This window comes from Chelon labrosus (genome assembly GCF_963514085.1).
Source record: "Chelon labrosus genome assembly, chromosome: 7".
Lineage (NCBI taxonomy): Eukaryota > Metazoa > Chordata > Actinopteri > Mugiliformes > Mugilidae > Chelon > Chelon labrosus.
In genome coordinates this window covers 19,605,667-19,617,903 of record NC_140343.1, presented here as the reverse complement: position 1 = coordinate 19,617,903, position 12,237 = coordinate 19,605,667, and the positions used below count along the sequence as shown (strand labels likewise).

At 41.2% G+C, this 12,237-nt stretch overlaps 2 protein-coding genes across 2 annotated transcripts; both read left to right on the top strand.

Annotated features, from left to right (window-relative positions):
* The first annotated feature begins 1,380 nt into the window (after positions 1-1,380).
* srd5a3 (steroid 5 alpha-reductase 3) lies at positions 1,381-3,419 on the top strand. Its single transcript, XM_084548066.1, has 4 exons — positions 1,381-2,013; positions 2,111-2,460; positions 2,543-2,668; positions 2,848-3,419. The coding sequence occupies exons 1-4, from the start codon at positions 1,790-1,792 to the stop codon at positions 3,105-3,107; spliced, it is 960 nt and encodes a 319-aa protein (XP_084404192.1). The 5' UTR covers positions 1,381-1,789; the 3' UTR covers positions 3,108-3,419.
* A 1,453-nt stretch (positions 3,420-4,872) lies between these two features.
* Positions 4,873-10,423, top strand: tmem165 (transmembrane protein 165). Its single transcript, XM_084547729.1, has 6 exons — positions 4,873-5,229; positions 5,604-5,832; positions 5,936-6,111; positions 7,056-7,238; positions 7,356-7,461; positions 8,630-10,423. Exons 1-6 carry the CDS (start codon positions 5,080-5,082, stop codon positions 8,704-8,706), a joined length of 921 nt encoding a protein of 306 aa, XP_084403855.1. The 5' UTR covers positions 4,873-5,079; the 3' UTR covers positions 8,707-10,423.
* Positions 10,424-12,237: the final 1,814 nt, after the last annotated feature.

Genomic DNA, 12,237 nt, shown 5'->3' with positions numbered 1-12,237 from the left:
AACAATCCATATATGTATTGTCGTCATCTGCTCTGTCAGTGTCAGTCTTTCAGATATTTGACACTAATTTTATTCTATTTTTATACTCTTACTTTTATTGTTTCTGCTTTGGCTTGCACCGGGACCAGGGCGACTAATTTCGTTCCACCTCATGTACCAACATGTGTGTAATGACAATAAAACTCCTTGAATCCATCTAAGGGTTAGGAATCTCTTCATCGTAGTTTGACAAACTAAGGGCCCCCAAACAGCATCTTGCTTAGGGCCTCCACTAAGCTAGAAATGGCCCTGTTTGGAAGACATGTGTTTCAAAAAGTTTAGTGTAGTGCAATATAGAAAACCAACAGGACATTTGAAATCAAAGTCACACTTTTCAGCAGAGTTTGAACTTTTCTCCAGCACTTTTTTAAAGTCGTGTGTGGATCTCTAGATCGTGGAGTGCTAACTTCAGTACCTGCATGGGTTTACCAGATAATACGCAGGCATGAGCAAATATTGTACATTGTGTGAATCTGTACACAATGATTTGGAGTGTCCAAAACACTACAAAACAATCAAATAAAACAGGAACAGAAGTTTTATGATTGGGGGAAACGTTTCTGCAGTCTTTGGGGGGCCTGGTGAGGGTCCAGTTCTTGGCACAGAGGAGGACACTGACGACGGGGAAGGGGGAGGCAGGAAACAGTCCACACTTCCTCAGACAGGATACCATGCTCCTCTAAGAGGCATCCTGGAATCCAAAGCCTCAAAGGCCTTACCAAGGCTTTCACACAAACACACTTACGTTTCCTTTGACAAATTATAGCACTGTAGAAAGTGACTGCGAGTAAAAAGAACCTAGGTCAGTTCAACATTCAACCTAGGTCAGCTGAGTTTAGTAATGTTGTCCTAAGACCAGATGAGACGGAGTAATGAAGTCTGAATCCAGGGAGCTTCCTTGATGTACAACTTCAACCACCTAAAGTATTAAAAATGTACTTAATTCATCAGTACCAATAATTCAATGATGTCATATGTATATGAAAACAAAACTGCTGATGTCATTCTGTGTAAGTATGTTTACTGAGTATATTTTTCTGATGCACCATATGTGCTCAAATCAAAGATTGAAGGAAATTTTTGAATACTATTGCTTGAATATTCAGTTAAAAGTCAACCAACAAGTGTGCATGATTTTAAGAAAGTAAATGCAAAATAATCAATGGGTCCAGCCTCTCAGGTGACAGTATTTGTTGTTTTTCAATGGGTTATAAAAGATGAATACATAAATAAAATATTAAGATTGAAATATTATACATTTTATTGACCAATCGATAAACTGAGGGTGAAAAGTTGAAAATTAGTTCCAGTCCGTATTCATCTAACATCGCCTGGTGCATTAATACCTTAACTAAAGTAACCAGCCATTGAAGCGTAACAAAAACACATTATTTGTTTTTTCTGTCGCTCTTGGTTTTAAAAGAAATTACATTATCCAGAGAAAATAAATCACACGTGGATGTCTTTCATGTGTGCTTGGTTTGTGAGGAGAGATTGAAATGCTGCCACCTGCTGTACCACTTTTATAAAACGTTAACTAAGTCAGTAATGCCAGGTCCAAAGCTCTTTTCGTGGACACCTCCCTTGGATCGTTTACATACTTAACAGCCCGGCTTATAATTGTGACAGTGAAATAACTATTCGGCGTTTCCTGCTGTCACGTTTTATCCGGAACCTTTGCGAACGCATTTTCCGACGGTCACTATTCCGCGTTGCACAAAACAATGTCCACGACCCGCAGAGCTCAAAGATGATTTGGAGCTCAGTGGGCTTGAGCGTCATTGACATAGTGTGGGCTTTTCTGGCTTTATGCTTCCTGGTTGCTTTTTGTATTCACAAAATCTCGCTGAATGTGCCGAGAAGATTTGAATCATGTCGTGTTCACGTGTTATTTCAGGATCTTGTTCGCTACGGAAAAACAAAACAGAGCCTGAAACGGGACGACTGGATGCGAGTGTTTGACGTCCCAAAGAGGTGACTGAAAATGAGGGAACTTTTATAATTTATGTCTACTATCAGCTAATATATTTAATTAATATTTATTTCATTACCTGTGCCTCTTTTCTATCAGGTGGTTCTGGCACTTCTATGCCATCTCTGTTGGCTGGAATGGTCTTCTTCTCGTCTTATACGTTAACTTCATATATCAGCATCAGTCATACCCTTCATGGCTGACTGGGATATTAGATATCTTGACAGGTGTATCAAGGACCAGCAGTCAAGGTGGGCTTGTAGTCCCACAGCTGTCTACGGTCCTGGTACAGCTGCTGCTCTGCATCCACTCCCTCAGGAGGCTGCTGGAGTGCCTGTTTGTCAGTGTTTTCTCTGATGGGGCCATGCATCTGGTCCAGTATGTGTTCGGTCTGGGGTACTATGTTGTCCTGGGGCTGACAGTGCTCTGCTCAGATCGTTTGGGAACAGGTTAGACTCAGGTTAATCTTCTCTACATCCAGTAATCCCTGGATTCACTGTGTGGAGTTGATGTTTGTGCTATTCTTTTCAGGGACTGGCACCCTTATCGCTCAGTTGGATTGGCATCACGTGGCAGGATTAGTACTTTTCCTTGCAGCTTCACTGCTGCAGCATCAGTCCATGGTCCTGCTGGCCAGGCTCCGCATTGGAAAGTCAGGTAAGAAGTTGTTGCTGCTCGTTTTATTTAATTAAATGATTGAATGATTGTACTGTGTTCGATTTTGTAGATGTTTTTTGTGATCTCCAACATTAATTAAGCACAGACACATTTAATGGCTATGTAAACATAGTTAGAAAGTCACTGATGTTTCTGTTGTCTTTTGTCACCTCTTGCAGGAACGGTGGAGACACTTGCTTACAAAGTGCCACAGGGAGGCTGGTTCGAGGTGGTGTCCTGCCCACATTATTTTGCTGAGCTGCTGATCTACGTCTCACTAAGCCTTGTTTTCAGAGGTCTTTCTTTGACCTGGTGGCTTGTGGTCGTTTACGTGCTCTTCAACCAGGCACTGGCCGCACAGCTTTGTCATGACCTTTACATTAGCAAATACAAGTTGTACCCAAGACATAGAAAAGCATTTATACCTTTTGTGCTCTGAATGCTGTGATATTGCTGAATTTCTTGGTCATAAATGGAAACTGTGACATTCCAAAAAAGTATCTGAGGAGAAGAAGGCACAGGACTAAAACCCACTTCTTTCTCAGCTTTGATTTACTGGATCAGATGGACAGGACAACACAGGATTTCCACGTGTGAATGTTAGTTTCGTCTGGTGAGACGTGAGCTGAATTCACTACAGTCATTACATTGACACTTTGAAAAACAATGAACTTTCATGTAATAATAAAATAATTGTTTTTTGTTTTTTTTACATTGTACAGCATGCCAACTCATCATGACGTTATGTACAAACAAATGGACGTTTTTGTTTTTTTGTCCATCTGCCTCTTGCCCTATGACAGCTGGGATAGGCTCCAGCACCCCCCCCCCCCCACACACACACACACACCAAAAAACAAAAACAAAAACGTGTTTCCATAAAATAGACCTTGTGTTTTGGTGGTGATTACAGTCTTGGATATGTCAAAGATTAGCGATAAATGATGTGATTGCATTAGTATTTTTATGTAGTGCCAGATACTCCCTCTGAACAACTTCGTGGCCAAAAATTAGTCAAGTCAAGTCAAGTCACGTTTATTTATATAGCACACTTAAACGCAATGTAATTGACCTTAGACTTAGACTTAGATAAACTTTATTGATCCACAAGGGAAATTGCTTGGTTACAGTAGCTTAGTTGTCATAAAAAACACACTCTTAAGAACCTCAGATAAAAAGAAAAGATTAAATTAAATAAAATAGAAATAAAAAATAAGTAGAATAAGATCTAGTAACATGAAATAGAAATAGTATAAGCCAAAATGTACAAATTATCATATTAGAATATGAACAAATGTACAAGAAATGGAAGAATATAAATATAAATTATATATAAAGGGTAAGGTGTAAGGTGCAGTAGTGTCCATTAACATTAATAACAATGAGTTATCTGTCACAGAAAGGTGAGTTGTACAGCTGGACAGAGAATGTTATGAAATGAAATGAAAAATGCCCCAAACACTTCCATTGTAACCACATTTTTTTACCTGACTGTTATTACAGTATAAAACCATGCAGTCTGTAATGTTAGCATTTCATTTAGAAGACAGGTATTTGACATTTTTACTGTATTTGATCAGATTCAACCATTTTCCTACTGAAAATAGCATGTAGTAGGTAATGTGACTACCAGGGGGCCCCAGGTGTCCAGAGGGAGTATCTGGCACAATTTTATTGCTAATCTTTGACATATCCAAGACTCTAATTATCACCAGTGTCCCTACTGTTTACATCATGCAAAATAATTCAGTTTTTGTGGGGGTTGTTTTGTAAAAAAAAAAAATAATGAAATAGTTTGCATCATTAGATTGGCATTTGAAGGGTTAAAATCCTGGAAACTATTGAAATTTTGGTCTGAAGTTGTTTAAAAGATTTATACAAAAAGGTAGAAAAAAAAAATATTGATGGATATGGATTTTATGGCAGTTTCTTTGTACGTGTACATTTTTGCCACGAAGGTGTCCAGAGGGTAGTAAAATTTGAGGAGGGCACAAGGGTTAATTGTGTTTATAACTTGTAAACAAACAAATTATCGCGATAACTAGACTTTTTTTTTTCTTGTGTATTTAAAGCTTTGAACTCATATTCGACTACATATGAACGGAATAGTTACGGACACTGAGACTGTCCAATCACCGGGCTTTCTACTGCGTACGTCAGCGTGCACCCTAACGTCACTCGCTTAACGAGCCAATCGGGTGGCTGGATTGTTCCTCATTGCGGCAGATTGCACGCAACTTCCCCCTGAGCTGCTTGGTCAGGCTGATCGTGACGTGTATTACCGAGGAGTCCCTCAAATTGTACAGGTAGCTAATATGAAGTTAGCCAGTCTGGTTGCCAATGATATAAAGTGATTCCAGGGAGATAAATCCTCGCGAACGTCGTGTTCGGTCCAAGTTTCGGAAGCAATAATGCCTCTAATGGTCGGCGCAGGACATGGACGGGCTAACAGAAATGTGATGTGCGTTTTGTTTCCGCTCGCCGTCGTGTTGCTGCTGTCGGCAGGAGTTGCTGCTATTCAAGAGGAGCACAAACCGGTCCAAGAGCAGGCTCCACATGAGGTTAGAGCTTTTATTTCATTACTAAATGTCTTACCTTCGTCGGCAGGGAACGGTCTTTGACGCCGGTGCTGCAGCTAGTGAGCTAGCTACCACATGCTAACTGCTTCACAGTGCCCTGTGTTCCGGGTCTAGCGTTAGCTGAAAGGGGCAAAGTTACTCTTCTTTTTTTACTGTGGTGTTAGAAAAGTTTCATTTGTTAGTTCGGGTGACAGACGTATATGTGTAAGCATGAAACTGTCAGGCTGACGGAATATCACTAGCAGCTTTGTTTACTTTTTCAGTGATATTTTTAGAGCAGGGTTACAGTATTGACTTTTTTCTCTGTGTGGCTTGGCTAACCTCAACTGTGTGTGCTGCTTTGTTGACTTCATTAGGAGAAAGCACCAAGCCCCCGTCCAGCAGACCCAGTTGTTGCTCAAGATGTCTCCAATAAAGGGAACCTGGGCTTCATTCACGCCTTTGTGGCATCTTTCTCTGTCATCATCGTCTCTGAGTTGGGAGACAAGACATTCTTCATCGCAGCCATCATGGCCATGCGTTACAACCGTCTCACCGTGCTAGCAGGGGCTATGCTGGCTTTAGGAGTCATGACCTGCCTTTCTGGTTTGTGAAAGTTCACCATTTGCACTTTACTGTAACAGCTCCAAGAGTTATTCCTGATTGACCTGTTTTGTAATAATGAATCATCAACCCTTTCTCCCTGCAGTGCTGTTTGGCTATGCCACCACCATCATCCCTAGAATCTACACATACTACGTGTCCACTGCTCTGTTTGCCATCTTTGGCGTGCGCATGCTGAGAGAGGGGCTCAGGATGAGTCCAGATGAAGGCCAGGAGGAGCTGGAGGAGGTGCAGGCCGAGATCAAGAAGAAGGATGAAGAGGTGAGTCGTCTTTTAAATTTTAATGTCTAGATAAGTAGCTGGAGCAGCAGCATCTCAGCGGCAGACAAAAAAAGACTGAACAGACTGGTTGTGTTCTGGACTGCCCTCTTGAGCCTGTGGAGGTGGTGGGTGATTGGATGATGAAAACAAAGCTGTCATTACTGATGGAAAACCAATCCCACCCCCTCCATGGCGCGATAACTGCGCTCGGCAGTTATAGTTCATTAGGCAGTGCAGTTATAGTTCCTCTTTCCTGGTGCTGTGTTATGCTGCTGCAACACTACAACTTCCCCCACGGTGGGATAAACAAAGGATTATCTTATCTTAAGTCAGTATGTATTATCAAACATACATCATTTACATACGCATCCACACAAAAGCGTGTACTGTTACTGGCTTTAACTACGTATTTCTCAGTGAATGGCTCACATTACTTTATTACCTGGAAGACTCGGTCACACTGTTTCTGCTTGGATAGTGGCGTATCATCTAACCCCCACTTGTTCTCAGAGTGTTACAGAAGTGCCAGCCCAGTGCTCTGAGTGTACACATTACTGTGTGAATGAATGAATGGGTCAAACGCAGAGAAAGATCCCCATGTGGGATCAATAAATTATGTGGAATGGAATTATTATTATTAATATTAGTATTATTAGGAGAAGATATTGAAAAGATTTACTTTCAAGTATCTGCCTAAACATTTATCTGAAACTGAGCTACTCAGAAAATAATACATTAACTTTTTAAGCTCATGTTTGGAACCACAATTCTTTTAACCATGGTTGTTATGGATGACAATAAATTTGCCAGAGGGAATCTTTTCTCAAATGGCTCCATTATAAACAGTGATGGAGGTGCATCTGTACTGCAGACTGAATAGTAACATTTACATATTTTAATGTGTGTCCAGTGGTGTACAATCCCTTTGTCTATTCTCTGTGTAGCTCCAGCGGTCTAAACTCGCCAATGGCGCTCCAGATGTGGAGGCGGGATCAGGGAGTACTGTGCCTCAGAAAAAGTGGCATGGCTTCATTTCACCCATCTTCATCCAAGCACTCACCCTCACCTTCCTCGCAGAGTGGGGGGACCGCTCGCAGCTGACCACCATTATTCTAGCTGCCCGCGAGGTTCGTTTTAAATTAATTCTTTACTCTGTGTGTGTTTTAATACTATGTAGTATAGCTTACAGTATAAAAACTGCCATCATTTTCATTAAACCATTGTTTGCTGCTGTTTTTTTCCAGGATCCATTTGGAGTTGCAGTGGGTGGTACAATCGGACACTGTTTGTGCACAGGACTGGCTGTGATAGGAGGAAGAATGATTGCACAGAAAATATCTGTCAGGACAGGTGAGGCGGTCTTTATATTCACTTACTCTACTTATATTTCTAGAACTTGTGTACCTCAGGTGCTTTTATCACCAAAGCTTCCAGGAACTTCAGTTCTCCAAGAACTAATATCCAGTGACCTTCTTAGGGTTCAAATTTTCTCCAGCTCATTGTTAAGAAAATGATTCCTGGACGTAACAAAAGACCATTTGCCTCAGATACCCTCTGAATATCCTTCTCTGCTAAGCTGGATGAGAAAGGGGGATTTGTGAGCAGTGTTTAGAGAAGCAGACCGATCACTGGTTCAAATCCCCCTATGTCTACGGTTGAAGTACCTTGAGTCTATACCTCAAACTTGTCCCTGACCAACCTGCATGGCTGCCCACTGCTCCCGAGTGTACTCACTTGGATGGCTTACATGCAGAGACCAAATGCCTTGTATGAGTACATATATACATGGCAAATAAGGGTGGTTGTTTTTCCCCAAATAAAACCTGAACTTGGTTCAGTCTAGCCATTGGAACTGATGCTCCATATTGATTATTGTCAGTCGCACCTACAAGCAAAGCATGCTTCTGCATTTGTTATATATTTTTTAAAGGGAGGGTGTAACGGTTCTGTGTAAAACATCCTCGACCAGCAAAGGTCATTATGTTAAAGCCACGTCCTAAGAGTTTCCGAACCTTTAGGAAGTATTACACTGAAACTGGTACTTTTAGGAATAAAACTAGATCTGTTTCCACTGAAGGAGCAACGTGGTGTGAACTTTTACAGGAAAGCTCCCTAATTTTCCAGTTTGTAGACTCGTGTAGTGGCCTGCTGATATTGTGAAAGCTTCAACCACATTAGTTGTGCCAAATCAACAAGAACCTTGCCCTGCAGCTTTTCAGGTTTGCGCACAGACTTTCCCTCCCAAAAAACAGTCCTGAAATAGGTCCTACAGGGGCAGCTCTTGCGGTCAGAACACAATAATGAGCCACAGGTTCTGGATCTTTATTTACACCCTGGTTCCCGTTTGGAAACACAGGTAGAAGGCTGGGTTCCTCAGATGTAGCTTTTGTTCAGAAAACCTTTGATGAATGAGCCCCTGTAACACCTTTAACATGTTTTAGTAATTAAGTTGAACTTTAATAAAGACATCCAATGTCTCTGATTGGTTAAAATTTATTTTCTTGTTTTGTTTCCATAGTTACAATCATTGGAGGGATTGTTTTTCTGGCGTTTGCCTTCTCTGCCCTCTTCATCAAGCCAGAAGCCGGATTTTAATTGGACGAAAGACTTTCAGGTTCACTCTGTAAATAAGTGTACAATCTGCTCAAGTTTCCGTAGAGAGACTGTAGTTTTGACTTGGTATGTGTCCAACAGAAAAGGGTAACAGGCTAAACACAGAGCTGCAGTCCTGCCCATCTTTCCTAGAGCGCCTCAGTTCCACTGCAGTCTGTCAGTCAGTGGGCTCTCTCATAGACGTTAGCATTAAATAACATTTCCCCTGAGTGTGTAACTCAAAGCCTCAAGGGCGTTATAGATCACTACAAAATGTATTTCATCTTTAACAGTAAGTACAGAAGTAAGGACTTTTGAACAGGATTTTGTTTGTAGACCGAGCCACCAGGTTCCTCATGTGGACAGCAAGTGGAAGATGGTGTTCCACCTTCCTCTATGGGTGACACCGTCTCCCACGGTGCATAAGAACTCATAAGCTGGAGGAAGCCTGCGTTTTTATTTGGTCTGATGAAAGAGACGCTGAAACACTTTACAGTTACAGAAGCATGTGGAAAAGATGTGAGCTAGGAGAGGAGGACAGGATTGTCTTGCTCTCTGTAAGAGCTTTATTCTCATCACGAGATGAGACAACGAAGGCTGCACCGTTACTGACTGCTGTCCTCTGTCGGTCTCTAAAAGGTCCCAAGGCTCAGAAACCGAACCTGACGTCCAGTACTTTCCTCATATTTAGGCGTCCGTTTGCCTTTTCCTGTTTGTTTTTAAATGTTTAATGGATGATTTTTTTTATTTTATTTTTTTTGTATGTTTAACTTGAGCCCTAATGCTGTCAGGTGACTGTTGACAAAATATTGTTTGTAGACCGAGCCACCAGGTTCCTCATGCGTACAGCAAGTGGAAGATGGTGTTCCACCTTCCTCTATGGGTGACACCGTCTCCCACAGTGCTTAAGAACTCATAAGCTGGAGGAAGCCTGCGTAAGAGGGAAAACACAGAACCAGCAGCACATATTATACTCGTATGTTTTTGATGCAAGTTGAGATTTTAGGCAGAAGACATCATAAAGATATCCCCCTTAGTTTCTCTCTGTCTTCTAAAGAGACAGATCTGAACCACTAGAATACCTCTGTGCCCAGGTGTTGCTGTAGCTTTGTTGGAATATCTTGATCCTTATCCATAGCTCATGTGCACCTCTTCAAAGATGGCAAATTCCCTCAAACCGGTTCCAGATGCCATTTGAAGAAAGGCCAGTATGCACCGCCACAGGTTTACTTTTCCTGTACTTGGGATTAAAGCCGGTTCTGGATATGAACCTTACTGCCTCAACCATTGCTGCCCCGAATCATAAAGCCATTGCACCACAACGTGAGCATGACTGTCAGGTACAGAATGAGTGACGTAACCCCCTAACGCGTCGTTTATCCGTCACAGAACACACAGAAGTAGTCACTCCTTTGAGCTGTGTTGTAGCTGCAGCGACACCTCAACACAATAACCCCTAAGTCAAATATTTTATTTAAAATTGTGTATATTTATTTAGCTTAATTTTCTGTCCTTTTAGGCGTACGTACTGTAGAAACAAAGGGTGGGAGAGCTCACTATTAAAAAAAAAAAAAAAAAAAGGAAATATTTTTTTAAGTGAACAGGCTAAAGCTGCATTGTTGGTATTTGGCAGGCTGTGAAATACTTCTGTTTGTCACACAGGTTGGTTGAATTGCCTATAAATCTTAAATGCTCAATAAAACAGTTTCACGTGTTGTCTTTCTAAAATTTCTAAAAAAAATACACTGCTCGTTTGTTTGCGCACAACGGACACAGCATCAGTAGAAACAGAAGACCAGAGACGTTTCATACAGTTTTATTTTTGAATTTAAGGGGAGCAAACGGTCGACACATCCGCCTTAAAAAGTTATGCAATGTTTAAATTACGATTCGTTTGGCTCGAGAAACAAATGCACGGCAGTACTCTTGTTACAGGCACCGCTTTTATACTACTAATATAATGATTACTTCGAATCTGAAGACATTTATTAAGACATTTTCAGCATGTCTCCATTTCATTTCTATAGTTTAGAATGAGTTGATTTGATACGAGGAAGTGCAAAACCCTGCAGCATGAAACTGGTGTTTGACCTAACAGTGAGCAGCAGGTGGCAGTAGTGGATGCTCAGAGCAAAGACTCCCCAAGTTGTTGTACCTCAATAAAGCACATAAGCTGGAGGAACATGTCAGGCTGTCAAATGTAATTTTTAGTCAAAGGATAAAAGACGTTTAAAAGTGGACTCTGTAATCCATATCATTCTTATTGTTAACTGTGATATTATAGTTCAAACTCTTCCTTGTCATTTGAATTTGTTTAAATCTTTTGGGCATTTTTGGCAGCCCAGCTGATAAACGGAGCATTAGCCAACCAAACATTTCAACGGATTTATTAACCACTTCCAAAAACACGAGTTACAACTGAAAAACATAATGACATGTGCTTCATTGATTAATAAACGGAGCCACATCGACTCAGCTTTATTATCTGAGCTGAAGCATCTTGCGCGTCTGTAACCTGAATCGTTGATGTCAGTTCTGCTCGATCACTAACTTGTGTGTGAAGCACAATGTACAGTGATGCACGGATCAAGCCTTTGACAGCGTCAGATGTTTTCCCGTCGAGCGTACTGCGGCGGTTCATTTCACGAGCCAAACAAAAAACCCACAGAAGTATGAGGTGAAAGTGGGGAGAGAGAACACTGACAGACATTCAGAGTTTCTAGTGCGTACATCAGAACTACATTTAACACAATGCTCTGTGTTGTATCGTTTAGGGCTCGTCTCCTGGGATTTCTCTCTCTCTCGGCATGACAAAACATTTTCCCTCTGGTGTTTGAGACTTGGTGGTGGCTGACTAATAACCGAATTCGTGCTTGAACGTTGTCTCCTTTGAGCAAACCTGAACATTGCGTTGTCTTTTTAAAATGTCTAATTCCAGCGTGAAGGGAAACGGCTTGACTGGCAGGTAAAGATTCAACATTAATACTGAATCAAAGAGGGAAAAAAAAACAAAACAACAACCGTTGAATTTGATACCAAGCCTTTGCAAAACCATGAACTCACAAGTAACCAGCTGTTTTCTGGGGGGATTTGTGTGTATGTCACAGTTAGTTTAGATCCTTCATGTGTAGATCAGACCTTTAAAAGGGCATTTTCATCTTAAACTTTTAAAGGCAGGTGCAGATTTTATGTTAGATTTCATATATATACGTTCTCTTATATGCTGTATTTGCTCTCATACTGTACATTGTGCAAAATCCCTAACAGTTGTTCTCCTCCTCATGCAAAATACTCATGTGAATGATATCTCACACATTCTTGTAGGTATATTGCGCCACTTGTATTACTCTCAGCACCTCAGGACCACTTCCACTCTACAGGCTGTTGAAAGTGATAAGAGAGCACGGTTGTTTTATTTAAATGTTGATATGTGTTTCAGTGCCGTCGCTGATCTGAAAGAACGAGGCGCATGCATGTGGCCAGCTCAGGCCAGCTATATGTGGAAAACGCAGGGGCCGTATGAAAAGTATTAAT

Coding starts and splice junctions, on each gene's coding strand:
- tmem165 (XM_084547729.1), top strand. CDS start 5,080: ATGCCTCTAATGGTCGGCGCAGGACATGGACGGGCTAACAGAAATGTG. Junction 5,833..5,935: donor AGTCATGACCTGCCTTTCTG/GTTTGTGAAAGT, acceptor TTCTCCCTGCAG/TGCTGTTTGGCTATGCCACC. Junction 7,239..7,355: donor TTATTCTAGCTGCCCGCGAG/GTTCGTTTTAAA, acceptor GTTTTTTTCCAG/GATCCATTTGGAGTTGCAGT.
- srd5a3 (XM_084548066.1), top strand. CDS start 1,790: ATGATTTGGAGCTCAGTGGGCTTGAGCGTCATTGACATAGTGTGGGCT. Junction 2,014..2,110: donor GTGTTTGACGTCCCAAAGAG/GTGACTGAAAAT, acceptor CTTTTCTATCAG/GTGGTTCTGGCACTTCTATG. Junction 2,461..2,542: donor CTCAGATCGTTTGGGAACAG/GTTAGACTCAGG, acceptor TATTCTTTTCAG/GGACTGGCACCCTTATCGCT.